Source organism: Drosophila pseudoobscura, chromosome 3 (assembly GCF_009870125.1).
Source record: "Drosophila pseudoobscura strain MV-25-SWS-2005 chromosome 3, UCI_Dpse_MV25, whole genome shotgun sequence".
NCBI lineage: Eukaryota > Metazoa > Arthropoda > Insecta > Diptera > Drosophilidae > Drosophila > Drosophila pseudoobscura.
Window position 1 is genome coordinate 19,443,028 of NC_046680.1, and position 26,712 is coordinate 19,469,739.

Here is a 26,712-nt window from a genome sequence, read left to right on the forward strand (position 1 = left end):
AGCGGTGCCCCGATGCCACGATGCCGCGATGCCGCGATGCCACGAGTGGAGCCCGAAGTTAACGATCCGCTGGAGTTTTGATTGATATCTCTCTAGCCTCTCTCTAGCTTGTTCGATGGGTCAATGTCCACTCCATTCCACTCCATTCCAGATGCTAGAGAAGCTTCTCCACTCGCTCGCTCAGCCATGGCCAAGCCCAGTGGTCACCCAGTGGCCACCGTCGGAGTAGGCGGCCACCGATCATACTATCTGACGAGGGATCGTTCTCGCAGCAGAAGCTCTTGTCCCCTCTTTTTCCCCCGCTCATTAATTGCCAACATTTCATATTTTATTTCAACATTGCTCGCCTTTTCCCTCGCCCTCTCCATCTCCATCTCCCTCTCCCTCTGTTCTCTTTTTAATTTGTTTTTCAATTATTTTTGTGGCCTCTGCCGGACTGTGGTGTGGTCTGGTGTGGTGTGGTGTTTTATACATTTTATTTGGCTTTACTATTGGGACCGGGCACGCTTGTTGTCGCCATAGTAGCTGGATTGTTGCCCGGACTGAAGCTCGGAGCTGGTGCTTTTTGTTCTGCTGACAAATCCGCTGCTTCAGCGCCCCTCGAACGGACCCGGTGTCGGACTTCAGTACGTAAACATTGCAGCTCAGCGGTTTCGACGTTGTGATTACTGCTCGCCTTATTCGATTTCGTGCGCTGCGATGTTGATAACTTTTGACACGGCCCGCAAGCTCCTGCTGATAGCGGGGCCCCGGGCGGGCGTGATAAGGGGTCGAACTTTGTACGACCGCGGAGAGGTGCACCATCCAGCACGCAACTCGTAACTCCTTCCACATGGAGCAGAACACTCCCCTTGGGAGAAGTGCGTCCTAACATCCACACCATGCATGCACGAGCCCCAATTAATGGCAAACCGACCAGACATTCACGACATTCAATTGCACAACTCAACCGATGGCCGCTGCTGCATAACTGTCTCTATGTAGAGCAGAACAATTCAATTCATTGATGGCAACAATAACAATGCCAAAGACAATACCCAGCATCCGCCTGCAATCCATATAGATATCCACATTTTTATGGCCTATCAAATCATATAAAAGCAAAGTAAAGCCACGATTGGGAGAATCTCGAGTTAGCACTTAATTATCATTCGGCCTCTTTGAGCCGGGGCCGTGGACCGGCGACTGCGATGATTTATAATGTGCGAAGATTGCTTTTCACTTTGGAGTTTCGAGGTTCAGCCCGGGTCAGTCAGTCGTCGGTCGGTCTTTTGTGTTGCTGTTGGATGAAAGGTGGCCATTTGCATACACTCGCACGAGTATGGGAAGGTATGAGAAGCTGGACCGGACCGGATCGGACCCCAAGCGGATGCTGGAAATTGTGGGAATTGGGAAAACGTTTAGCTCACAATCGAAACGGGGAGATGAAGATAAAGGTATGGAGTATTTTGAAAACGTTTCATTCGGAAGAACAATCGAACAAAGAGCGAATATCTCTCCATGATATCCGCTCAAGAATCTCTCCTAGAAAGCTGTGATCTATTACTTTTCCAAGTCTATAGTTTCTCTTCTTGGGATGAGGGGAAATTATGAAATTTCAATTCCTACGAGTGATGAGCGTGATTCATCGAATGGCAATTCGTTCTCTTTGAATTCCGCTTGACTTTGCCGCCCTAATGTGTGGCACTGACCTTTGTATCTGTATCTGTATCTGAGTGTGCTTCTGTATCTGTATCTGTATCTGTTTATGCCGTGTCCGCAGCTGTATCTGTATCTGGAACATGGAGAGAGCAAGAAAATTGGCACACATAGCTTCAACGAAGGCACCAAAAGCAACAAAAACTGTAGTGCTGCTAACCCACAATTAGCCAAAGGCCGGCATCTGGCTCTCCCTCCACATGTGTTTTCCCTCGCCGATCTTCTGTACCTTCTTTGCCCCTTCCTGCCCCCTGATGTAGATGCGAATGACATTGGCAACTGCAATCTGCAACTGTGTTTTGGGGCAAATGCGATTCTTGCTTCAACAAAAAAGTGAGTGGCGCATCCAGAGCGGTGGGGCATGCATGGAGTGTGGAGTGTGGAGTGCCGCATCCAGAGGAGAAGCATAAAGCGAAAAGTGCCGCATGTGGCATCCCATCAAGCTGCTGGCGACTGGCGCTGGCTGTGGCATCACTTTGACGCGACTCTGCCGCTCTGCCGCTCCGCCTCTGCTGTTGTTGGTTTTTGTTTCAGTGTCGTGAGAATTTTTCGCGTTTGGAATTGTAAGCCAGCAGGGGCAGGGGCAAGCAGGCATCTCTGGCTGGGAAGCGAAAGTGTTTCAAAAGCTGGGAAAGCAGTAGCGTAGCAGAGTTCGATCGACCCTTAATCGCAGTACCCCCCTCCCCACAAACCCCACTTAATGCCACAAAAACTAATTCTAGCATTTGGCTTCTTCTCGTTGCAGGTGAGTTTGTGGCAAATGTCTGAATCAGATTTGGATGTGGATGTCGATGCCGATCGGCTCTCTAGAGGCTTGCAAGTCGATAATTAAAGGTTTGTACGGCAATTAGGCAGCTGGGCGGCCGCTGCTCGTGACGACGTTTTTCAAAGCGAATTTGGTGGACTCCAAAAAAACAACAAAAAACGAGACAAAAAGAGAATAAATACCAAGCAATCGAGAATTCATTAATTTAGCGCTGTGGCAATCGTCATCGCCATCCCCATAGCCATAGCCATCGCTTCTATCGTAATCAAATGCTGCATTCAACTTTAAACTGCAGCGGCAGGCGCGGAGGCGCGGAGGCAGTGGCAGCAAGCGGAACGACAGCGCAGTCGCAGCGTGGCACAATTGTTTTGGACCCACTCCGTTGTCGTGGAGACGAATGCCGCCACGGGCCGCGAGGGGAATGGAGTGGAAGCCCAAGTTATGCTTGAAGTGTTTTATGGCAAGAACTCTGCTAGTACCAGTCGGGTTAGGGGTATGTGTGTGTGCAACAGATGCCCGGCTGGTTGCCCCAGAGTCGCTGCCACCAATTGTTGCACTCTACTCTCTTTCAGAATGGGACAAAAGGCTCAGCTCAACTGTTCAACGCAGTGCGCCTCTGCCACCCCTTTTGGCCCTGGCCCAATGCTCTTTTTCGGTGGTGGCGACATCGACACGCAATTGCCCCAGCTAAAGGGACTCCCGGCACCGCCCCCGCCCCCGCTGCCAACTCCCCGCGCCAAAGCAAAGCAAACTTCACGCCTCGCTGCCCGCATCGGGTGTTCTTTGGCGATCCATGTGAGTGCGGATACGCCAACGCCGACGCAAAGTCAAACCGGAGTCGCGTCTCACTCCCACCATTTGTACGCGCAGAGGATAGCCGCATGACCCGTGGCCATGCCACACAAGGGTTAAAAGAATTACCATTCGACTGTTGAGCTAGAATCGTTTTCCGTCATTGTTCCATGCAAATGCTGATGGTGGCTTTACTCTTACCCTGCGACGATTATAGATCGGTGGCCGGGTCGCTGCAAGGAACCTGCACTTTTTTCTTTTTCAACCCTCTTCCCTTTTTTAGTTTCTTCCAGAAAACTAAGAAATATTTACTGCTTGCCGTTTGAAAATCGCGCCAACTTTTCTACTCGAATTTTACATTTGCACCCAAAAATATGCTACGATTTTTCTGTGTACACTTTACATTTTATCGACATCTGACACAAGCTGTTCAGGTTCCACATTACCTTACCGCCCTCTGGTGGCCATAGATTGGATTCTTGGGACTTGCATCATTAGCCAATAGATGGCGTGAATACATTTTGTCGCCTTTACAGAGGGCGCTGCTCAAATTCAAAAACGGGCAACATTGAAATTTCAACGTATAAATATTATCCATCAAATCAATTGTCCTCGCACAATATTCTCTATCCACGACATGTGGCTCGTGACATCCGTGTTCACGCTCGGGCCAACGCACTGGGCGCTGCCGTAGCTGATGATCCCGATTTGGGCGAAGCGCACTTTGCCCTCGTGCCGCACCCACTTGCCCAGAGGACCGCCAGAGTCCCCACTGCATGTGTCCCCCGTCGAGTCTCCAGCGCAGATCTGATGCCCACCAATGTCGATATTGAACCTCTGCGAGCACTCGGTGATGTCTAAGCGATTAAGGACGATGGTCCTAAGGGTGCGGCTAAAAGTGCGGTCCTGGGTCATGCCCCAGCCGGTGGCAATGAACGACTGGAAGGTGTCTACATTTCTCTGATCGGCTCCTATGATCAAGCAGATCGGCTGGATGTGTTCTGCGGGGAAATGGAAATTCTTTTAGTATTAATATGGGATTCCAAGTAATCTGATTACCTGTGAACTGTACTGTGCGGCTTAATCTTAGCAAACCTATGTCATGTTGGCGGAGGGATACTGAATAAGATCGGTGGCGATAGGCCTTGTTTACCTCGTACTCCTCATAAGGACCGATGCAGTACGCCCCCCTGCAGTCCCTCACCTTCTCCACATCGTACTCTCCCAAACGCACGGTTCTGATTGGGGGAAAATAGAAATAGCACCTTTTCGATATCTGTTCGTCTATATATTCTATTTGGACAAACCATCGCGGAACTCACATTATCTCTCCCTCCGCTATGCAATGCGCAGCTGTCAAAACAAAGCCTGAAGCGAAGAAAAGTCTAAATTAAACTCGAGTAAAATCGCAATGGCAATACGTACGGCTGTGGATGAGTGTTCCTGCGCACAGGAAATTGGACCCCACACGCAGATAGGCCATCCACGGATTGGCTCTTATGTTTGCAGCTCTTCCACCCGCTATATACGTGACGGGTATGTTCCATGTGTTTCCGCAATTCTCCTCGAGAAACGTCGTCGATCCCTGCTTTAGCTCAAGGATCAGGCAGGCGAGTATTCCGAATCCAGCCACTGCGATCTTCATTTCGGGCGGAGTCTCGGAAGAACTAATGGCAGATCTAGAGCTACAGTGGTCTTAATATAAGAATTCTTCTAAAAGTTTCCTATCACGAGTGAAAAGTGAATTGCCAGAGTTCCCGGAAAATATTTGTTTTATATTTATTTCTGTTGTCAGATCTTTTTCGGAAAAAGGTCAGCAGAGGCCGAGTGGCTATTCGGAGGAATATACATATGTATATGTCATGGATCTACTGATTTGGACTTAATACATACTCGGGATTGGAGCAGAATCTCCTATGCTGGTAACAAATTGGCCTTAAGTGCAGAAAAGTCCTTTTTAAGGATAGCCACAGTGGACGGGGGTCTCTTTACTCCATTCACCCTTTGGACTAATCTGAGCAGAGCTTGTTGATAGCCGAATTACCGAATGAAAATAGCCAATTCCTGGAAGGGATATTTTTGTTAATCTTAGAGAGCAAAGATCATCACAACAGACCGTTTCTAGATCAGATCAGATCACTCTAGAAGTTCCAGAAACATTACTGATTTTATTGTTCACTCGTACTCGCCCTTTTTTGGGAGCATTACATTATGGTATGGTATTATTATGGTCTCTTTGGCCACTGTCTATGGTTTGGTGCCGGCGGCAGACCCCTATGGGTGGGGCTACGGTCTCGTACGGTCTGCACGATCCATGCCATATAGTACATGACATTCGTGAAGACGGTGGGACCGTTGCAATTTGTAAGTCCGAAGCTATCAATCCCGAACAGAACGAACCGCTGCTTACGTCCGTATTTTATCAGAGCGCTCAACGGACCGCCAGAGTCTCCCGAGCACGTGTATGTATTCACTGCACCCGCACAGATTTGCGCCTCGGTGATGTTTCTCGAAAATTTCGCGGTGCACATTTCTCGACCCAGGTTCCTCAGGGAGGCGGTCTGAAGTACACGGCTAGCTCTCCCGCTGCTGGTTTTGCCCCAGCCCGTGACATTGAACCTTTGAACCAAGTGCTGCTGGTTCCAAAAATTTCGTTCCAGGAGCAGACAGATCGGTATGATGTGGTCTGCAGGAAATGAGTGTAATCATGCAGGACTCCCTTATTCCCATCTTTAGGATCGTTACCTTTGTACACCACACGCCTCGCCAGTCGGAACAGAGCTATGTCATCCGTCAGATATGATTGATAGTTCGTGAAGGGAATCTGTAGTTCAACATCAATCTCCTCCGAATCGACGGAGTAGGTCTCTATGTCGTACGCCCCCAGCCGGACCTTTCTGTAACGAGAATAGTCTTAGTGCCGATCGTGGATATCTGTTGGATGTGGGGGCACTCACAGTGGCTCGGGACTTGCGCAATGCGCTGCAGTTAGGACATATCCTACAAAAGCGTTGAGAGAAAGTAACCTACAGATACAGATCTTTAAGAGTACTCCAATGAAAATACGTACTCGCATTGATCAGAGAGCCACCACAACTGAATCTTCCGTTCTTGGTTATCAATGCCATCCACGGGCTGGAGTCTGGAGCTGTGTCCTGTCCCCCAAGGATCCTCGGATACGAACGACTCAGCTGGGGGGAGTGGACAGCGCAGTTCTGGTCCAGCAGTTGAGTCTGTTCCTGCGGCGTCGAAATTTTGTTTGCCGCAAGGACAAAGCTGGAGAGTAATGCCAGCCCCGCTGCAGCGATCTTTATGTGCAATGAAACCATCGCGACTAACTAATGGCGATCCCAGTGATTTGCTTTTATTCAATTGAGCTTTGAATTATTTTAAATAAATTTCTGGAACGCATGGTTTTTGTTGTTTCGTAGGTTATCGCGTAAATAGACGTATCAAATTTATTGAAATTCTGTGGAAAAATAGGCCTTGTCTCTTTGTGGTCCTCTGTGGTCTAAGTAAATTTATAATATATGGAATGTATCTATCTTGTTGGTTCCTACAGCAATCCCTACTCAGCATCGGGGTATTCTAAAGGTCAGAAATGCTTCCAGTTCCAGCCTCCTTTTTCCTTCCATCATCGAAAATCGTGCATCTCACATTCTCCGTGCGGATAGGTCTATAAGAGTGGATGTACGGAGTATTCGCATATCCACGGGTAACCGTCTTTCCCCCCTCCATTGCGTGAGTGGTTTGTCAGCTCGATGGCAAGCGAAGGGGAATTGGAAGCAATGGATCCCGGTATTTTTAACAGACCCCCTATTTCTCTTTTTCTCTCTTCTCTTCGAAATGTTTTCTGTGCTGGAACCGGTTTTCTCTTCGACACAAATCAAAAACATCTACTCAAGACGGCAAAAAGCAGAATAACAGAAAAAAAGCCAACAGAAATAATCGTTTTCCTTTGAAATAAGCATTGAAATGAGCCGCAAAAAATGAATAGCATTGGAATTTGAATATTGATATTGGAATGTTGGTAACACACGCACACACACACACAGAGATACACCAAATACAATTAATTTTCATCTAATTATGAAAGCTTTGTTCAAAACTAATGTGTGACAAGCAGATAGAATTTGGAGACGCTTTTGTATCAAAATAAATGGGGTATTGGCTCGTATACCCTGGCAGAGGGTCAAAGAGGTGTTAGAGATGGAATGGGACCCTATAAAGTACATATATACCAATGTATATGTTTTGCTGATCAGCAAGAAGGCTTTGTAGGAAGAACGTGTATGTTTTAAAGTTCAAAATGGAACCAAATCGGATGACTACATAGTATATAATCGTACTAGACCCGCCATCGGACTAATGGATGCAAATGTATTGCAGAATGGATATACCTTCCTTTGTTGTGATGGCACGATCTGCCTCGATCGTTCCCTCATTTCTCATGCATCTGGATTTATTGACCTTGCCTGGGATGCTGCTGGGCCTCGCTCTCGCCCTTCGGAGAGGCGGCCAAGCTGCCAAGCTGCCAAGCTGCCAAGCTGCAGGAATCCTTACATATCGGAATGCGGCTGTGGTCGTCGGCTCAATGTTGCTCTTGCTCTTGCTGCTGCAGTTGTTGTTGCTGGTGTCAACATCAGAAGAACAGCAACAGCAATAGCAACAACAACAGCAACAGCAACATCTAAAGCAACAGCAGCACGATCATGGTCTTGGCTCTGACTCTGAGGCTCTGCTCTGTCGCCGCACGTACAACAACCAACTTACATAGCCGCCGATTAGCCAAGGTAACAAACGAAGAACTGGCCCAGACTCGGGCTTGGACTCGGACTCGGACAAGCAGAGCCTGAGCCTCAGCTCCAGCAAGGGATCCAAATGGGATCCAAAATGAGCTATCTCACTGCGCAAATCTCTCGCTTCGCTCCGTCTTGGCTGTCGTTTCAGTTGTGTTGTTGTCGTGGCCTTTAAGGGCCTTCCATCTTCGAGCCATGGCTGCCATTTATCGCAAATGCATTGTGGCAGGCCGGACCGTTGCGGCTGCTGCCTGCCCCATCTTTGTCTCGGCTTTTGTTTCATGCTCCATGGCTAATGGCACACAGGCTCCACAGGTTGCCGCGCCGCACTGTCGAGTGTTGTTGCAACATCTTGTCGATGGGCGCCCTGCACTCGAAGACGGAAGACCTCTGGGCCCCAACGAAGACCAGGCCCTACTCCATTCCAGTCCTGGCCACGTGTGCGTTGCTAAAACGTCCGCTTCTCGGACTCCACTGCTCCTTATCTGACCGGAGTGGCATTCACTCTGTTGCCTGTTGCCTGTTGCCTGTTGCTGCCTTCGTGCTTTATGCTCGGATTAAATTTAGCAAATCGAAGCGATGCGCTAATTGAACTTGTTGATCCGCATACCTCTCTCTCTCTCTCTATCTCTACTGTCTCTTACTGGCTGACAAAATGGCCGCATGATAAACAATGTTTCAGAGCACACAGTAATTTCCATATTTTAAACAGCACAAGCCACACATTGCAAATATTTTGAGGCGCAAGCAACTAAATTATTTGGTGGGTATTTTTAGAGCCAGACACTCGTCTTTCTCCGATATTTGGCGTCCACTCAGAGACCCTCTCAGGGCCCCCGGCTCCACGCTTCCACCGCCGTCTCCGTCAAAAGCTCCCCAGCGACTTGGCCGCTCATATTTCACACTTCACGACAAAGCGATTAAAGTCGCGCAAACAATCTGTTATTGGAGTTGTTGCAATTATGTTTACAAAGACATTAAAAGAAACGAAAGGCGAACGGCGACCGGCGAACGGGAAAGGGAAAACACATACGGATACGTACGTAAAGTCGAAAACACGAGAGGCACAGAGCAGAGGCCCCAAAAGCCTCCGAGAGACGCTGTGGCACTCTTTATCCCCATACCCTTTGGCAGAGGCACTTTCGATTTTGAGAGGATATGTGACGGTGCGAAGAGACGATGGCGATTGATCAACCATTTCATTATAGCCATGTTCCTCAATTTTGGAGAATGCGATTCTCAAGATTCGATCACTCCTCTCATTGGAGGTCTCCTAAGAACTCAACAAAGTTCGAACCAAATTGTAATCCGCATTTAAGGGTATTTAAAGCTGCGGCTCTCAAAGCCTGGCTTTCTGTCTGGTTTTGTTTTTTGTTTTGGTTTTTTTGGGATCATTGTGTTTTGTTTTTGAAACGTGAGTCGTGCCCCAGCAGCAGCAGCAGAGCCACAGCCACCAGCAACAACTTATCGGGCAGACGACGGCGACAATCAATAAAAAAAATCAGTAAAAAACGAGAAACTTAAGGCAAAAAACTTTTATGCTAAAACGATGAGATGAAGTCAAAGTTTCTGGGTATTTGGCTTTATGGTTGAGGTTTTGGGTTGGGGTTAAAGTTAAGAACCGCCCTGCCCTGCCCTGCCGCCTGACCAATTAGCCAGGCTGTCGTCGGAGGTATGTTCCTGCCGAAAGAGCTACAGCCCTATAGAGCTATCGCAGCAAAATGTGCCGCATCATGGCGAGGCCTCGGCAATTAGCTTTAATTCTAAGCAGCTTTTTACGGCCGTGCGACAAGTCGAATGCTGATGAAGCGATCGATCTGTCATCTGTAGCACTCGGCGAACTCGAGCAACTCCACTCCACGTGGTGTTGTAAAGGGCGGCAATCCAATTACGCGGCTTTGGGTGTTAGGGTTGACACGCGCTAAAAGTTGGCCAAAAGCAGAGCTTTAACCCTGGCTGAGTGGGCTGGCCACTCCCGTGCAAATGTGCATGAGATCTCTTGAAGAAACAAATTCGTTGCGCCCTATGGGCACTCGAGGCAGATCATCCTCCATCCCTCACTGCCTCACTCTGCCCTAGACAATATCGGGACACTTGAGCGCCTCCAGAGCCGATCTTTTGTTACTGTTAATCTGCGTGGCACTTGAAAGTAACGCCTCAGCCTAAGAGCCGCTGAGAGCCTCTGACTCTGACTCTGGGACTCGACTCTACTCGCATCGCATCGCATCGCATCGCATCGACTACTCTTCTCATCCTCATCCACATCGATGGCGATGGCGATGATCACGATGATTCTGATTCCGACAACCTGCAGAGCGGGCAGGAGTCGTTTCAAGGGTCCATGTTCTTGAGGCTTTCTTTTGAAATTGGAAAACACAAAAAGATCATAGACAGATGGAATGGTCGGGGGGAACATTTCTCTCCGCATGGCATTTTGTACGCTTCATCAAATTTATATGAATCTCGGTCTTCGTCTGTCTCTGTCTCTGTGTATCTGTGTGTCGGGGATTCGGTTTCTTACACCTCTCGAGCGGCGTTTACCTGTGCGAACGGAGTGCCTCAAGTGGTTTGGAGATGCTTTGGAGATGGCTTCGAGATGTTTCTCAGCGCGACTCAGCGCGATTCTCCGTTCTTCGATCTCGTCTCGCGCTTGTCAGTTGCATGCTCTTCGATTTTGACAGATGATTTTGTACGGGCTGGGCTGGGGCCTGGCTTTGATTGGGGTCTGCATAGACGGCTATTAATATGTTTGATTATGCCTGGAGATCGAGATCGAGATCGACACGAGATGATCGCGGAGAAGAACCTGAACCTCCACCTCAACCTCAGTCTCAGTCTCGACGAACGGCGCTTGAGCTCGTGTGGCTTTCTCCTGACTGCGAAAATGGGAAACGGTTTTCAATTTAAAAGTATTTTCATGCTCTAAGACAATGCTCGACGAGGGACAATGCAACGCCTCTTGAGTCCCAGCGTGGGACTGGGACTGGGACCGGGACCGGGACTGGCACTCGGATTTGAATGCATCTCTTGCAAGATGGTTGCGCTTTTCCAAGTGCCTCTTTTGTGCCGGCAATCTGTTACCAAACAGTTGAAGAGGCCAAAACGAGTCTACCTGCCAGGGATGTCCTTTCGGCCAGGCGTAAAAACCCCGATTACTTGTGGGTTGGTTGGCAGACAGGTGAAGATTTCCTGAAGTCTGCTCTCTCGTTCTGTCCGATCTGTCTCGATCTGGCTCAACAATGTTGACAACGCTCGAACAGAAATCTTGGCCAAAATAACAATCCATAGCGCCGTCAGGCCCACGCAGACCAGGCTCAGCACATAGATACAGATACAGATACAGACACAGACACAGACACACAGATCTGTATGTACACATACTAATTCTGTGATGGAGGAAGGCGGCGAACTTGTGTGCTTATATGGCAACATTGCCCACACACACCAGCTCACGCACACACGCTCACTCGGGTGAGAGAGCGCTTGGGAGAGCGGCTATATTTTTACCTGAACGGTTACGGACAACAACAATAGAGCCAAGAAGTTGGGATATACACAAGATCTTACCTGTGGGGATCCCGTCGCCAATGCGAATCTCAAATGCTCTTCTCTCCACAGCTGTCCGAGTTGGGATTACAAGAGATTATCGCTGGGATGCACTTTGCAACGAGAACGGCATGATTATGATTTCTGTACAAGTCAAGGGAATGCTAAAACACACCTATACTCGTCTCTTTTCCTATATACCTTAATCTTTCTATGCTTATGGTCGCTAGAGAAGAATAAGTCCACAATGCCTCTCGTTCTCTCTTAATATAGAATCTATCTATACCCCAAATAACTGAAAGCTATCTAGAAGTAGAGCATTTGGTAGTAGGAACAGTTTATCCCTTGCTATTCCGTATAGTTTCGTGTTACGCTGCCTCGTTACGTTTACGATTACCTTTGATACCCTCTCTCTCTCTGTCTCTGTCTCTCTCTCTTTCTCTGTGGCTGTGTGCGTGAGAGAGAGGCCTTTGTGCAGCTGTGTGTCGCTTTGCTTTAGTTTTATTTTGACCTGATCTGCGCTTAAGATTGTCTCCAGCCGCTCACCTTTTTCCACAGTTGTTACCTGTACACTGTGCTCTCGCTCTGGCTCTCTCGTCGCCTGCATTCGTGCGAGAGGAGAGGCGAGACTGCGAGTGTGTGCGAGCGTGTTCCGAGCGTTGGCTTCGCTTTTGGTTTCAGTCTTCAGTCTCGAAGAGAACTTGTTGCTGCGCAGACGCGAATTGTTCATGCTGCATCTGTCGTGTCGGTCGTCGTCCCGCCTTCTCGCCCGTGTCTGAGTGTCTATCTGTCTGACGATCGATCGTCGCCGATCTCTCGTACTCGAACTCGGACTCGTACCCGTTCGTCGCGTCGCGTTGCGTTGCGTCGCTAATTTGCCTGTGCTAATCGCAGTGGCAGTCCCAGTACGGCCCCCGATGGGCTTGATCACCATTCCATTGGTGGAGAGCAAGTGAATATCCGAGTAATACGTGTGTTTTTCGTGAATCTCTGCTAATTGGCAGCAGCAGCCGCAGCAGTGGTCCAAGTGCTGGATGCACAGATTTGTGGCGTATCACCCGAAATCAGGGCAGGGCAAAATGTGTCTGTGCGATTTAACAAAAACAAAGGCGATCATCGCTCGGAGAAGCTCCGCCTGAGAGCTGCGCCTGCGCGCGGGCCCTAACCTCAAAGTACGCGTACACAAAAGCCTTCGGACGACTCTTGTGGCTTGTGGCAGTGTGAAGCATTGAAACTGGTTCCAACACTCACACCGATACGCCGACACACCGTAAACACACTCAAACACACACCCATACCACGGCAAATTGCAACGACAACAGCTTAAACAAAAATACAACAAAACTCCACTCTACTCCACTCCAACAAAAACAAAAACGCAGTGAAAAAGTCAAATAAAATTTATGAAAAAGTCTTATTTTCGGCACGCAAAGCTGACGGGGCAAGAAAGCGAAAGAAAGCAATAACTCGGACACGGCCAAGACCCGTAGGCCAAGAACCAGCAACCAAAAGTGCGAACAGCAACCCTATGACGTCAGTGGCCTCCGCATTCGCACGGATCTAAGACCTTGCCCTGCCACTCCCCCCTTCCGACGCCTTTACCACGATGCGGACCTCCTTCAAGCTACTGCGGAGGCACAACGGACTCTGCCTGCCCCTCCTGCTGCTACTGCTGGCCCACTGCGTCTGCGTGTGGCCCGCGTCGGCGGCCCGGGATCGCTTTGCGCGACAGAACAATCGGCAGCGCAACCAGGACCTAGACCGCGACCGGGATCGCTATGTCTACCGCAGCAGCTCTAACCGGCCGCGCGGCGGCAACCGAGGAGTTAGCCACAGCAACAACGCCCTGGGAATGAGCCTGGGCGCGGGAGGCGTCACTCTGGCCAACAGCATGGAGGACCAGAAGTCGAACGAGTTCGTTAAGGGCAAAAGTAAGTCACCGGCCAGGCCAGGCCAGGCCAGATCTGGATCCCCCGCTCGATATGAGAACCCTCGATCTATCACAATGCATATTTATGTAGATTTGCGTCCGTGCTCATATATCATTAGCGAAGACGGCCCGAATATGGCCACCATGCAAACATATCATCGGAGTAGTGAGTGTGGTTCTCAGCTCTGCTGGGTTTAGTCGAGTTTCGGCTTGGGTTTCGGGTTCGTTCCGCCGATATGGCTCTGTTATGGGTTGCATTATCTTATCGTGGGACGTGTGCACGGTTGGGCCTTGTTTTGGTTCTGTTTGCCTCTTCTGCTGCTGCCCCACGCTGCAGTGCAACATGTTGTTGTTGCCGTTGCTTCGTTTTCGGCTGCATTTTGTTTTATTAAGTGTTATCGCTACCCTGGAAACAGTAGTGGGGTGTATACGGATCTTTGAGTAGTTGAACTCTTTCCAATATCTAGAAATGTGGAAGAGAGATGAACAATCTTCGGTTACCCTCGCAAAGTACTCTCCCCTTTTGAAATAGGATCATATAGGGGCAGCTTTGTAGGGTATCCCTCATTCGATACCCAAAAGTGACCGAATATCTTTTACTTACTTTATACCTGCCCTTTGCTGCCCGTCTCACCTGCCCCTGGCCCAGGGCTCACCTCTTGACTTGGCGCTGCCTTAGTTAAAGAGTCTTGTGTGCACTATCGCCCCCTGCCCCACCTCTCTGGCCTCCTCCCACCTCCTCCCATCAGATATCACAGCGTACCACAAATATTACCAACTGATTAGCCAGAGAGAAAGAATTTCGTTTGCCTTCCTTCTGTTCGAGTGCATTTCGTAATGTCAAAAGTACAAGGTAAAACCGGACTGAATATTGTACAGATCGTTCAGTTTTGTTGGTCTCTGAACTTTCGAAGAGCGTCAGCAACAAGTTGAAGAGGCAACTGCAACAAGCGACACAATTTCCAGCTAAAATGGCGACGCGACTCAATCTGTTGACTCGACGATTCTCGACGACTTCGCGATGGCTTTTCGCCGAGTGCTGGCCGTTGGGAAATTAATAAGAATTTGAATTCCAATACCGCGGTGTCCGTCCCGTCCGACTGTTTGAACAACCGTTTGGCAATCGGCAGCGGCATTACGAACGGTACGGCGAAATTTAATGAAAAGATCGGGGGCTGGGGGCTGGGGACTGGGGGCTGCGAGTTGCCTGTTTTGTGGGCTGTTTGCGCAGTACTTTGGGGCAAATGTTTGCATTTGGCGGGCAAACAGAAAAATTAAAAAAAATACACCCTCTATCCACCGCCTCACCGCTATACTATACCGCCCTGCCCCTACCCCTGCCCCTGCCCGTGCCCCCCCCCCCAACGAAAGTCGATATTCAGTGATCTTGTAGCTGCAAATTAATATCTGTCCGTCCCCCAGCTCGCTGGTGGCAATTGTGCAAATATTTGGAGTAGAAGTTAGCCCCGGGAGCTATGCTAATGGAGTGGCTCTACGCAATAGCCGGATACGGCTAGATAAGCGAGCTATGAAACCGATAACGAGACATCGAATAGGTTCCCCAAGGACTCTGCTCTGCCCATCGCCTATGATTGCGCGTTGATAGTTTCTGTACGAGTTTTACTCTTTTAATTTTTTTTTTTAGCACAACTGTTTGTTGACACAAAGTTTTTTCCTCCGAAGTTGTTGCTTTATTTTGTTTCTTTATGGCCATAAACAAGCACAGCTGCGACCAGTATGCAAATACGCTGGCAAACGCTAGAGAAACCCCTGCCGCAAGCTGCACGTGCATGCCGAATGGAACCCCCTGGGCGCTGGTGGACCGTTGGGAAACTTGAGCAGCAGGCGGCTATAATAATCGCGATTATGGTGGAAGATTTTATAGGTCCGATACCTGGAATGGACTGCACTTATTTTCAATTATATTTGCATTCGGCGAAATGTACACATTCGGTACAGTGGACACACTCTAAGCGGGTCGCTTTCGTGCTTAGGGGATACAGTGTATCCTTCGAAGAGGGCTTCGTATTTTTTGATGGAGATCTTAGGAAATATATGATTGATCACTGATCGCAATAGAACTCCCATATATGTTGTTATTGCTATTTATATTCTCTATATTTCCAGTTCCCTGGAAACCCTTCTGATTCATTCTCTCAGTCTATGCTGAGTTTTCCGCCTAGAATTTGGTGCTGAAATCTCAGCTTCCTCTGTTCATACCACACCCCACACCCCCTCTTCCACACACACACACACACACAGAGAGAGAACCCATCTGTGTCTGTGTGTGCGTGTTAACGCTTGAAAAACCGCATTCCATAGTGCGCTTTACTGCGGCTTCGACTTCGTGTGCGCGCATGGGGCCTCAGAGTCCGACTTGGAGTCCAATCAGCATCCCCCTTCCCCTCTGGCACACTCCATGCCCCCCACACCCCCCACACCCCTTTCCTGGTGTAAGCTTCAGCTAATTACAGCGTGAGGCACGCGCTATCCTCTCTCTTGTGTGTGTGTGTATCTACGTTTGCTTTGCATTTTTCTATAATACTTCTGATTAAGCCATCGTCTGTGGCTAATAAATGGCCAAATTGAAATGCGAAATGGCCAAAAGCCAGCTCTAGACCAGACTCGGGCTGAACTTTAAGGTCCATACTGTTTGCTGCATTATTTGTTGCATTTACTTTTAGCCGTTTTCCAACGGCTGCTGCAAGCGAAATACTGGTTTTCTAAACCCACACGGACACGGACGCACACAGGCGCAGGGGCACTCACATAGATACGACGAGTACAGAGAGAGAGAGAGAGCAACTATGGCTGCTGCGATTGCGCAGTTTCCCTGCCTCTCACCCCTCTCTCTCGCTCACTTGTTGATTGTTTTCCAAGAGTTTCCTCCATTCCCGCATTTGGTTTCAGTTTTCCAGAGTTTCACGACACTTTTCTCTGCCCCGCGACAGGCCCCGCGCCGCATCAGCATCAGCATCAGATGCAGCGAAGGCGGGGGCGGTGGCGGTGGCGGTGGCAGGGTTTCGTGAACTTTTGACTGCAACACTCTCCTCTCCCTTCGCCTCTGCCTGCGTGTGGGCGTTCGATGTCGAAACCAAAGCCATAGTTAAAGCCAAAACAGAAACCAAAACCGATTCTGAAGCTGACGCTGACGCTGTAGCCGCGTCTCGGCCCACGATTCTTCTGGCTGCTGCCTCTCCCCGATTTTCTTGCTGGCTTTTCGTTTTGGCCTGGCCCTCTCCTCTGTTTTGGTTTGTGCTTCGCGGTTCTATGCCTAAAAATAGTTGGCAATGCGATTGCGAGCGTTTTTCAAAGCCAGGCAGCGGCAGCAGACCAAAAATGGCGCCAGGGCGTGCTCATTAAGCCTGGCCAGAACCGATCCGACTGCAGCTGAGGCCCCGCTGGGCTGGATGGAGACGGGGCTTGCGGGGATCGAGAACAAAGAGAAGCAGCAGCAGCAGCAACAATAAGCTTATCTAATCCAAGCATTCCTCTTGCTGATGCTGTTTCTTTTTCTGTTGCTGTTGCTGTCGTGAGGCACGACCTGCGCCCAATTGTTGTTCGAAACAAAATGAACGCGCTTCGAACACGAAAACCCAAAACCAGAAGATGAAGATGATCACGGTGAAGAGGCAGCAACAGCATCAGGGGGAGAGGCAGTGGCAGAGGCAATGGCAGACCCAGCAAGATGAGCCGCCACAAGGCATCAACATCCAAGCGGCAGGCTGGGGCTCTGACTGTGACTGTGCCTGTTGTTGCATCGTCGCTTGGTGGCCGTTGCCTGATTTGCCTTTGCCTCAGCACTGAGAGAAAAAACTGTTGACCAGAGAAGGAATGTGAGAGAGTTTGCTCACATTTCAACAAATATCGCTTTACATTCCCGGGGATTGACTGTAGATTGATTGCCAGATGCCAGTTCGAATGATCAGCCTTTCTATGCAGCCCATTTCTCTCCCTGCATTCTCGAGGATCTCTGCTTCTTGGTGCACTCCACTCCATTCCACTGAAAAATTTGTTCTGCCAAGCTGAAGACGAGACTGGGCTTGCGCTTGCAGCGTTTTCTGGCCAAGATTGCTGGCCCTCTGTACCATCCGCCCTCTCAGCAGTTGCAGTTGCGATTATTTGCCTTCGTCTTCGTGACGCCACGACGCGAGCATAGAACACAGGAGCAACAACAGCAACAACAGCAACAAGCTGCAATTGCAACAACAAACACGAAAGAAAGTTGCCGCAACAGCATTCTGCAAAACCAAGAGAGAGAAAGAGAGAGAGGGAAAGGGAGAGAAAGAGAGAAAATTGCAAAATCCGCGCACGTAAGCGACGGCCTGGAGACTCCACTCTAAGCTCTAAGCTGGGGTTGGGGCTGACGCTGGCGTCCGTACTCCAATCCAATCCAATCCGATCGGTGTCTAGTCGCCGTCCCCCTGCCCGTCCCCCTGCCCTCTCTGCGGACCACCATTCCGCACCCGTAATGAGCTGCGTGTTTTTAATGGCCGCACAAATGAATTTATTAAGCACTTTTACACAATTTCATTGTAAAAGAGACGCGTGCCAGTGCCGGGACTCGATTGAAATTGTCGCAAAACAGTTATGAATTATTTATGTGGCAGACAGTGGACGGCAGGGAGGGGAGGGAGTTGGGTTGGTGAGTGCATGGATCATGCAGCATGGAGTGTGGCATGTGGATTGCCGGCCGACGATAATCTATGACACCTTGCGATCGGTTGTTCAGCTGCATCTGCATACGGAATCGGACTCGGTGTCGGGAGTCGCCTAAAGGCGCCCAACTTTCTCCAGGGGGATGGCAGCAGATCAATGTACTTGGTGCCACCAGTCCCTGCCCAATCCACTCCCCTGCCATCTTTCGGGTATGGCCAGAGGGAATAACGGAGTACGGTCCGGTTCGGCGGGGCCTTATAATTTGATCGAATCGATTTTTGGGCAAACAGAGCTCGCTCTGAAAAAACAAAGCACGCTTAATGCCCTTTTAAATCTTTTGTTATATTACAACAAGATCTAGACAATTCTGGCTGCTGCCGCAGGCAAAGGTACACAAAAATGTATCTGAAAGAACAGCAGCAGCGGCAGCAGCAGCAGCAACAATGGTAAAAAGATACGAACCACCAGAAGAAGAAGAAGAAGAAGAAGAAGAGCCAGCAATCCAGATGGTCTCTTCTCTCTGGCTCTGGCTCTGGCTCTGCCTCTTGGGTTTTGGTTTTGGTTTCGGTTTCGGGCCATGAGTTAAAAATCTTTTCCACGAAATGAAAATACACACATACAAAGAGGACGGACAGGGAGAGAGAGAGAGAGAGAGAGAGGGGAGAGAGGGCCACAAAACGTGAGCGAGGCAGCAGCACCAGCAGCAACAACAAAAACTGTTAAGCGCGCAGAACCGGCTGAGCGAGTCGGGTCTTGTGGCTGGATCTGGGGTCTTTCTTGAGGCTGCAACACACACATAAAGAGAGGGAGAGAGAGAGAGGGGCGAGCGAACGTCAAGAACGTTTTGCGTCTAGGCCAAAAGATAGACAGAAAGAGAGGTGGAGAGGTAGAGAAGTAGAAGGAAAACCTCACGAGTCCAAAAGTCAAATCGCAGATGGAAAAACCAAAAGAATCGATTATGCAGTGCTTTCCTTCTTCTCCTCCGTTTCCATTTCCATCTCAATCTTGTGCTGTGGCTGCCACTGGGGCGCTGAAGTGGGGGAAAGAGCAGAGTTAACAAAAAACAATATTTAGAAAGTCAGCAAAGTCGTCGGCGATGTGAAGCTTGGAATGCGGTTGCCTATTAATCAGTACGTCAGCTGTGGCTGTGCGGCACGAAGAGGCAGGGCAGGGAAGGGGCTGTGGCAAGGGAGCTGGGCGGCCACGAAGGGCATTGCTGATGGCTTGGCATACAAATCGATAAGCAAATATAGACACACACACACGCACACACACACACACACAGATACTACTCTCAGAACGTGCTGCTGCTGTGTGCGTTGATTAATCTCGCTGACGAGTTTGTTGCCTAAGTCTTTTGTTTTAATGAGCACATCATGAATTATGACTTTGATTTGTGCTGCGGCTACGGCTACGGCTACGGCTCCAGCTACGAGTCCCTTCCCCCGTCGACCATCACTCATTAGGGGCTGCCACACTCTTGGCCTTAGCCTAAGGATTACAAATTAGCCTTTTTTACGCGGACTCTCTGATGCTGTGACTGAGTGGCTAAGACTCACTCTGAGGCGGGCGTGTCGCTGCCCGGCCAAGAGAAAAATCGCATATGCCCCGCTCATTTCACGAGAAACCCCAGTCCCCAGTCCCCAGTCCGCAGCCCCCAATCCCCAATCCCCAGTCCGCAGTCCCCAGTTCGAGCCAAAGTCAACGTTTTGCCTGGCAGGGGCACCGCGGCCTCTGCCAATGCTGTCGTGGCTTACGTTTCAGGCCTCGAAACATGAAAAACTCTGCTGATAAATTGTGCGCGATAAAGCCCGGCTCGGCGTGGCTTGAAAAGGGTTTCGTGATGTCGGGCTCGGCCTGAGAAATGGAGGCGGTGGCGCAGACTGAGGGGCGGCGGCGGGGGGAGGGCAGAACTGCTGCCCAACGGCATTGGGGAGCATCATCATTCTCCAGCGACAAAAAGAGCTGAAACAAAGCTGAAGAATTTGTACGAAAATTTTTGCGCTTCGATTGCCACAGCCGCTTTTGATCAGTGTCCAGCGACAAAGTCGAGGTCCCAGTCGTGGCCTCACCTTCGTCTTGCTCCGTGCGCTCCGTGCGCCCTGCCCCCTCCTCTGGGGCCCCCCCTTTGCCCTCTGGGAGCCGTCTGCCGCCGGGTGGAATGCATGGGACGCATATCTGGGGGCATTTAACTTTTTCTTCCCATCGGAGCGGAATTTCTCCCGTTTCTGTTTCTGGCGACAGAAATATTTTTGTGCCATTCGTTCGGTTTCATAATTGTGTGTTTCTTCGGATATTTGTTCAAAGGAAATCAATAAACGAAATGTGGAGATGCCGCCACATGTTGCAGCGGCCATTTTGCTGGATCCACGGATAATTAGCTGGCGGGTCCGACGGCTCTGACGGGTGGGTGGCTGCCTGGCCTATGATGATGTTGCGGCTGCGGCTGCTGCTGCTGCTGCACTATGTGGGCTGCCACCAGGTGGGTGTCTAACTTCGACTCATGGCACACTTTTGCGGCCCACACGATGAGTGGCGGTCGACCCACGTAGCCCTTTCCAAAGAATCTCTCGGTGTGCATATGAAATTGTATCTATCGGATGCAAATCAATGGAGTCGTCCCCGAAGATGTTCGACTACGCGAGCGGCTAAAACAGGTCGCTGACTAATGATAACAGAGCGTCTCGGTGCCCGGAATGGAACGGAACGGAACGGAGCGGGGCCGAGAGACTGCGTGGGCCGCTAATTATTAAAAACGCCAACTGGCTTCGACTCTGACTCTGACTCTGACTCTGAGGTTGAGGCTGCGGCTGAGGCAGAGACGGAGGCTGGTATTGGGATTGAGACTAAGACTGAGACGGAGGCTGAGACTGAGACTGAAACTATGGATGCTGGGGCGCCCACTTGTTTCGCTTTTGTTGGTGTATGTATGCCTCATTTTATTGCTTCCGAGCATACAACAAACAAAAGACTCGAGCAACAAACTTCTCCTCTTCTCTTTGGACCAGCTCGGAGCTATTTCCGTTTACAATTCGAAGCGAAATTAATTTCCCAACTCAACACCTCCGCAGCCATCGGACATTGTGGGATAATTAGACAGTTTAGGGTCACTCCGGCTGGACCCTTCCATTAGTTACTCCCACTTGAGCACTCGCACAGCCGAAACTACAACGTTTTCCCTTTTGTCAACTTTCTTTTGCAGTCTGCATCGGCACCAAGTCCCGCCTCTCTTCTCCCTCGAACCGGGAGCACCACTACCGGAATCTGCGCGACCGCTACACAAACTGCACCTACGTGGACGGCAACCTGGAGCTGACGTGGCTGCAGGACCCCAACCTGGACCTCAGCTTCCTCGACAGCATCCGCGAGGTGACCGGCTACATTCTGATCAGCCACGTGGATGTCACCAAGGTGGTGTTTCCAAAGTAAGTTCACACCCAGACCCGGGATCCAGACAGAGGCTGACCTCTGAGTGTTATTTCCTTGCAGACTGCAGATCATTCGCGGACGGACGCTGTTCAGCCTGGCCGTGGAGGAAGAGAAGTACGCCCTGTTCGCCATATACTCGAAAATGTACACCCTGGAGATGCCCGAGCTGCGGGACATCCTGCAGGGAGGGGTGGGCTTCTTCAACAACTTCAACCTCTGCCACACGCGCACCATTGTGTGGCGCGAGATCCTCACCGGCAGCACCGAGAACTTCAACTACACGTACAACTTCACGGCCCCGGAGCGCGAGTGCCCCAAGTGCCACGAGAAGTGCGGCAGCGGGCCCTGCTGGGGCGAGGGCGCCCACAACTGCCAGAAGTTCAGCAAGATCAACTGTGCCCCTCAGTGCGCGCAGGGACGCTGCTACGGCCGCGGGCCCCGGGAGTGCTGCCACCTATTCTGCGCCGGAGGCTGCACGGGCCCCACGCAGAAGGACTGCATCGCGTGCAAGAACTTCTTCGATGAGGGCGTCTGCAAGGAGGAGTGCCCGCCCATGCGCAAGTACAACCCCACCAGCTACATCCTCGAGACGAATCCCGAGGGCAAGTATGCCTACGGAGCCACCTGCGTGAAGGAGTGCCCCGGCCACCTGCTGAAGGACAATGGGGCCTGTGTGCGCAGCTGTCCCTCGGACAAAATGGCCAAGGAGGGCGATTGCGTTCCCTGCAACGGGCCCTGCCCCAAGACCTGCCCCGGCGTGGAAACCGTCAACTCTGGCAACATTGAATCGCTGCGCAACTGCACCGTGATCGACGGCAACATCCGCATCCTTGACCAGACCTTCTACGGCTATCAGGACGTGTACGTGAACTACACGATGGGTCCGCGCTACATCCCGCTGGATCCTGAGCGGCTGGAGGTCTTCTCGACGGTCAAGGAGATCACGGGCTATCTCAACATCGAGGGTAATTTCTCGGGCTTCCGGAATCTGTCCTACTTCCGCAACCTGGAGATCATCCACGGCCGCCAGCTGATGGAGAGTCTCTTCGCTGCGCTCTCGATTGTCAAGTCCTCGCTCCACAGCCTGGAGATGCGCAACCTCAAGAAGATCAGCTCCGGCAGCGTGGTCATCCAGCACAACCGCAACCTCTGCTACGTGGGCGACATCCGGTGGAACGCTGTCCAGAAGACGGCCGACCAGAAGCAGTGGATCAACGAAAACCTCAACGCCGCCGAGTGCCGTAAGTAAACGCTGTGCAATCCAATCCCACAGCCATCTAATCCAAATTCCACATCTAATCCTCTCCAGGCAAGGCTGGCTTGGTCTGCTCGGACCAGTGCAACGAGGACGGCTGCTGGGGATCGGGCACGGATCAGTGTCTCAACTGCAAGAACTTCAACTACAATGGCACCTGCATCGCCGACTGCCGCAACATCACCAAGTGAGTCGAACCCTCAATCCCGAAGAGACCTTTCCATACTAAGCCGTTTTCCTCCTCTCTCTCTCCCTCTCTCTTGTAGTGCCTACCAGTTCGACACGAAGACCTGCAAGATGTGTCATCCGGAGTGCCGCACCTGCTCAGGACCAGGGGCCGATCACTGCGACGACTGTGTCCATGTGAGGGACGAGCAGCACTGCGTGTCCGAGTGCCCCGAGGAGAAGTACAGCGAGAATGGGGTGTGCCGCAGGTGCCACGAGACCTGCGAGGGATGCACTGGGCCGAAGGACACGATCGGACTGGGCGGCTGCAAGACCTGCAACCTGGCGATCATCAACAACGATGCCACCGTCGAGCGCTGTCTGCTGAAGGACGACAAGTGCCCCGACGGCTACTACTGGGAGTACGTCCATCCGCAAGAACAGGGCTCCCTCAAGCCGCTGGCCGGGAAGGCCGTCTGCAGGAAGTGCCACCCTCGCTGCGAGCTCTGCAGCAACTACGGCTTCCACGAGCAGGTGTGCTCCAAGTGCGTGGGCTACAAGCGACGCGAGCAGTGCGAGGACGAATGTCCCGCCGACCACTACACGGACGAGAACAAGCGCGAGTGCTTCGAGTGCCACCCAGAGTGCAAGGGCTGCACCGGCCCTGGCTCTGACGACTGCATCGCCTGCCGCAACTTCAAGCTCTTCGCCTTCCATGACGCCAGCACCTACGAGAACTCCACGCTGTTCAACTGCACCTCAAAGTGCCCGCCAGACTTCCGGCACGTTAACTACCAATCGCTGCAGATCGGACCTTTCTGCGCCTCCAGCCCGCCGAGGGGAGGCAAGCTGAACGCAAACCTGGACGTGAACATGATCGCCATCATCACCAGTGCTGTGCTCATCCCAACCATCTGCATCCTCTCTGTGGTCACGTACATCTGTCGTCAGAAGCAGAAGGCCAAGAAGGAGACGGCCAAGATGACGATGGCCCTGTCCGGCTGCGAGGACTCTGAGCCGCTGCGCCCCTCCAACATTGGCGCCAATCTCTGCAAGCTGCGCATCGTCAAGGACGCTGAGCTGCGAAAGGGCGGTGTCTTGGGCATGGGCGCTTTCGGCCGGGTGTTCAAGGGCGTCTGGGTGCCTGAGGGTGAGAACGTGAAGATCCCAGTGGCCATCAAGGAACTGCTGAAGTCGTCGGGCGCCGAGTCCAGCGAGGAGTTCCTGCGCGAGGCCTACATCATGGCCTCAGTGGAGCATGGCAACCTCCTGAAGCTGCTGGCCGTCTGCATGTCCTCCCAGATGATGCTGATCACGCAGCTGATGCCGCTGGGCTGCCTGCTGGACTACGTGCGCAACAACCGCGACAAGATCGGCTCCAAGGCCCTGCTCAACTGGTCCACACAGATCGCCAAGGGCATGTCCTACCTGGAGGAGAAGCGGCTCGTGCATCGCGACCTGGCGGCACGCAACGTTCTGGTGCAAACCCCCTCGCTGGTCAAGATCACCGACTTTGGGCTGGCCAAGCTGCTGAGCAGCGACTCCAATGAGTACAAAGCGGCTGGCGGCAAGATGCCCATAAAGTGGCTAGCCCTGGAGTGCATCCGGAACCGCGTCTTCACCAGCAAGTCGGACGTGTGGGCCTTCGGTGTGACCATCTGGGAGCTGCTCACATTTGGTCAGCGGCCGCACGAGAACATACCTGCCAAGGACATCCCCGACCTCATCGAGGTGGGTCTGAAGCTGGAGCAGCCGGAAATCTGCTCGCTGGACATCTACTGCACCCTTCTCTCCTGCTGGCACCTCGATGCGGCCATGCGGCCGACCTTCAAGCAGCTGATGACGGTCTTCGCGGAGTTTGCCCGCGATCCAGGCCGCTATTTGGCCATCCCCGGTGACAAGTTCACCCGCCTGCCCGCTTACACCAGCCAAGACGAAAAGGATCTCATACGCAAGCTGGCTCCCACCTCGGATGGCTCTGAGCCCATGGTTGAGGCGGACGACTATCTGCAGCCCAAGGCGGCGCCGGGTCCCAGCCATCGCACGGACGGCACTGACGAAATTCCCAAGCTAAATCGCTACTGCAAGGATCCCAGCAACAAGAACTCCAACGGTGGCATCGGCGGTGACGATGAAACCGACTCGAGTGCCCGTGAGGTGGGCGTGGGCAATCTGCGCCTCGACCTGCCCGTCGACGAGGACGATTACCTGATGCCCACGTGCCAGGGCGCTGGCCCCAATAATAATAACAACCACATCAATCCCAATCACAACGTGGCCGGCGCGGGCACCACCGCTGGCTACATGGATCTCATCGGAGTGCCCGTCAGCGTGGACAACCCCGAGTATCTGCTGAATGCGCAGGCCCTGAATGTTGGGGAGGCGCCCATACCCACGCAAACCATCGGCATCCCTGTGTTGGGAGTACCTGGCACGCTGGATGTGAAGATTCCGATACCGGGCAGCGAGCCGACCAGCTCCGACCACGAGTATTACAACGACACCCAGCGGGAGATGCAGCCGCTGCATCGGAACCGCAACACCGAGACCAGGGTGTAGCCGATCCCACTGCCAGAACGGAATATCAATTCTTGCCACAATACCCAAGTGCCTTTTGAAGTCAACGCCAACGCCAACGCCAACGCCAACGCCATGCGGATGCACGGGCACGTGCCTTTGAATGCTGTTATCATAGATAGAACCCATTCGCCTGTATAAACCAGGGCCCAAACCCAACCCAACCCTAGGATATGTGTGTACATTACTACCGATATTACTCCATAGTGTACTTAGCCCGCGCCCCTGCCCCACTCTAGTGTATAGCTTTGTGTATACTCGTACTTCTCTATCCTAACCCTAGCCACTAGTTGAGTAGTCAGCAGGGATCGTCGTCGCGGTCCTGCGCTTGTAGATTGTATGTAATTACGAGAACAAAACACCGATAGTGCATTTCTTAGACGCCTCCGCCACGGCGGACTCTCGAATGGTCCGCGCGGAGGGCGCACACTAAGCTAAACTTATCTCTAGTTCATCCGGCGGACTGTCGCAGATGCATTAATAACTTCTTATCGTGAATAGTTACTTATAGTTAGTCGTTAGCCTCTAGCGCCTATTTTCGAACTGTGATATATATTGTAGGCATTATCTAAGGACTTGTAACACCATGAACAAACCGAACGACTCAAACCAATCAAAAATTATATAGAAAGCACTAAAAATTAATTGTACATACAGATCTATGCAATTTAGGTCTAGTTTCAAATCCCATTCGATATCAAGAAAGTTTGACAAACCAATCCCTAGAGTGCCATGCGTCGATCGATGCGATTCTCCTAAAGATTTCGAATATTTGTTTGGCACCGCAGACAGCTGTCTCTGTAACGTAACTAGTGTAAGCGCGCGCATAGGCGATATGTTACCGATCAAAGATATACATATGTACATACATATTTTTGTATGTATTAACATTTCCCACATAAAAATACAACCGTATAATTACTTGCATACGTTCTTCTTATACACAGATTGTAGATTTGCCAAGTGCAGCTTATGCATAATGAATATGTTACTTTAATTTAATTAGTTTATCTATACATCTACAAATAAACAAAAATATAAAATAAAATCATTTTTGAATATACATAAATGCACTTAAATTCTCATCATCAAATTT

General features: G+C 51.1%; 2 protein-coding genes across 3 annotated transcripts in view; one reads left to right on the top strand and one right to left on the bottom strand.

The window, feature by feature from the left end:
• Positions 1-26,642, top strand: part of Egfr (epidermal growth factor receptor) — a 35,902-nt gene extending 9,260 nt beyond the window's left edge. Inside the window, exons 1-5 of one of the 2 annotated variants that reach the window (XM_001361671.4) lie at positions 12,261-13,532; positions 21,393-21,615; positions 21,680-22,860; positions 22,929-23,061; positions 23,141-26,642. In XM_001361671.4, coding sequence (XP_001361708.2) covers positions 13,208-13,532; positions 21,393-21,615; positions 21,680-22,860; positions 22,929-23,061; positions 23,141-25,598 — 4,320 coding nt within the window. In that variant the 5' untranslated portion in view covers positions 12,261-13,207 and the 3' untranslated portion in view covers positions 25,599-26,642. Of the gene's footprint in view, positions 1-12,260; positions 13,533-21,392; positions 21,616-21,679; positions 22,861-22,928; positions 23,062-23,140 lie in introns of those variants that run through there. The other variant, XM_015185044.2, reaches the window with a different exon arrangement.
• LOC6898861 (transmembrane protease serine 9-like) lies at positions 3,584-6,679 on the bottom strand. The gene is made up of 8 exons (XM_002138797.4): positions 6,327-6,679; positions 6,214-6,256; positions 6,002-6,153; positions 5,486-5,942; positions 4,682-4,935; positions 4,579-4,624; positions 4,316-4,494; positions 3,584-4,257 (listed from the first exon to the last, which is right to left on the bottom strand). The coding sequence occupies exons 1-8, from the start codon at positions 6,583-6,585 to the stop codon at positions 3,854-3,856; spliced, it is 1,794 nt and encodes a 597-aa protein (XP_002138833.3). The 5' UTR covers positions 6,586-6,679; the 3' UTR covers positions 3,584-3,853.
• Positions 26,643-26,712: the final 70 nt, after the last annotated feature.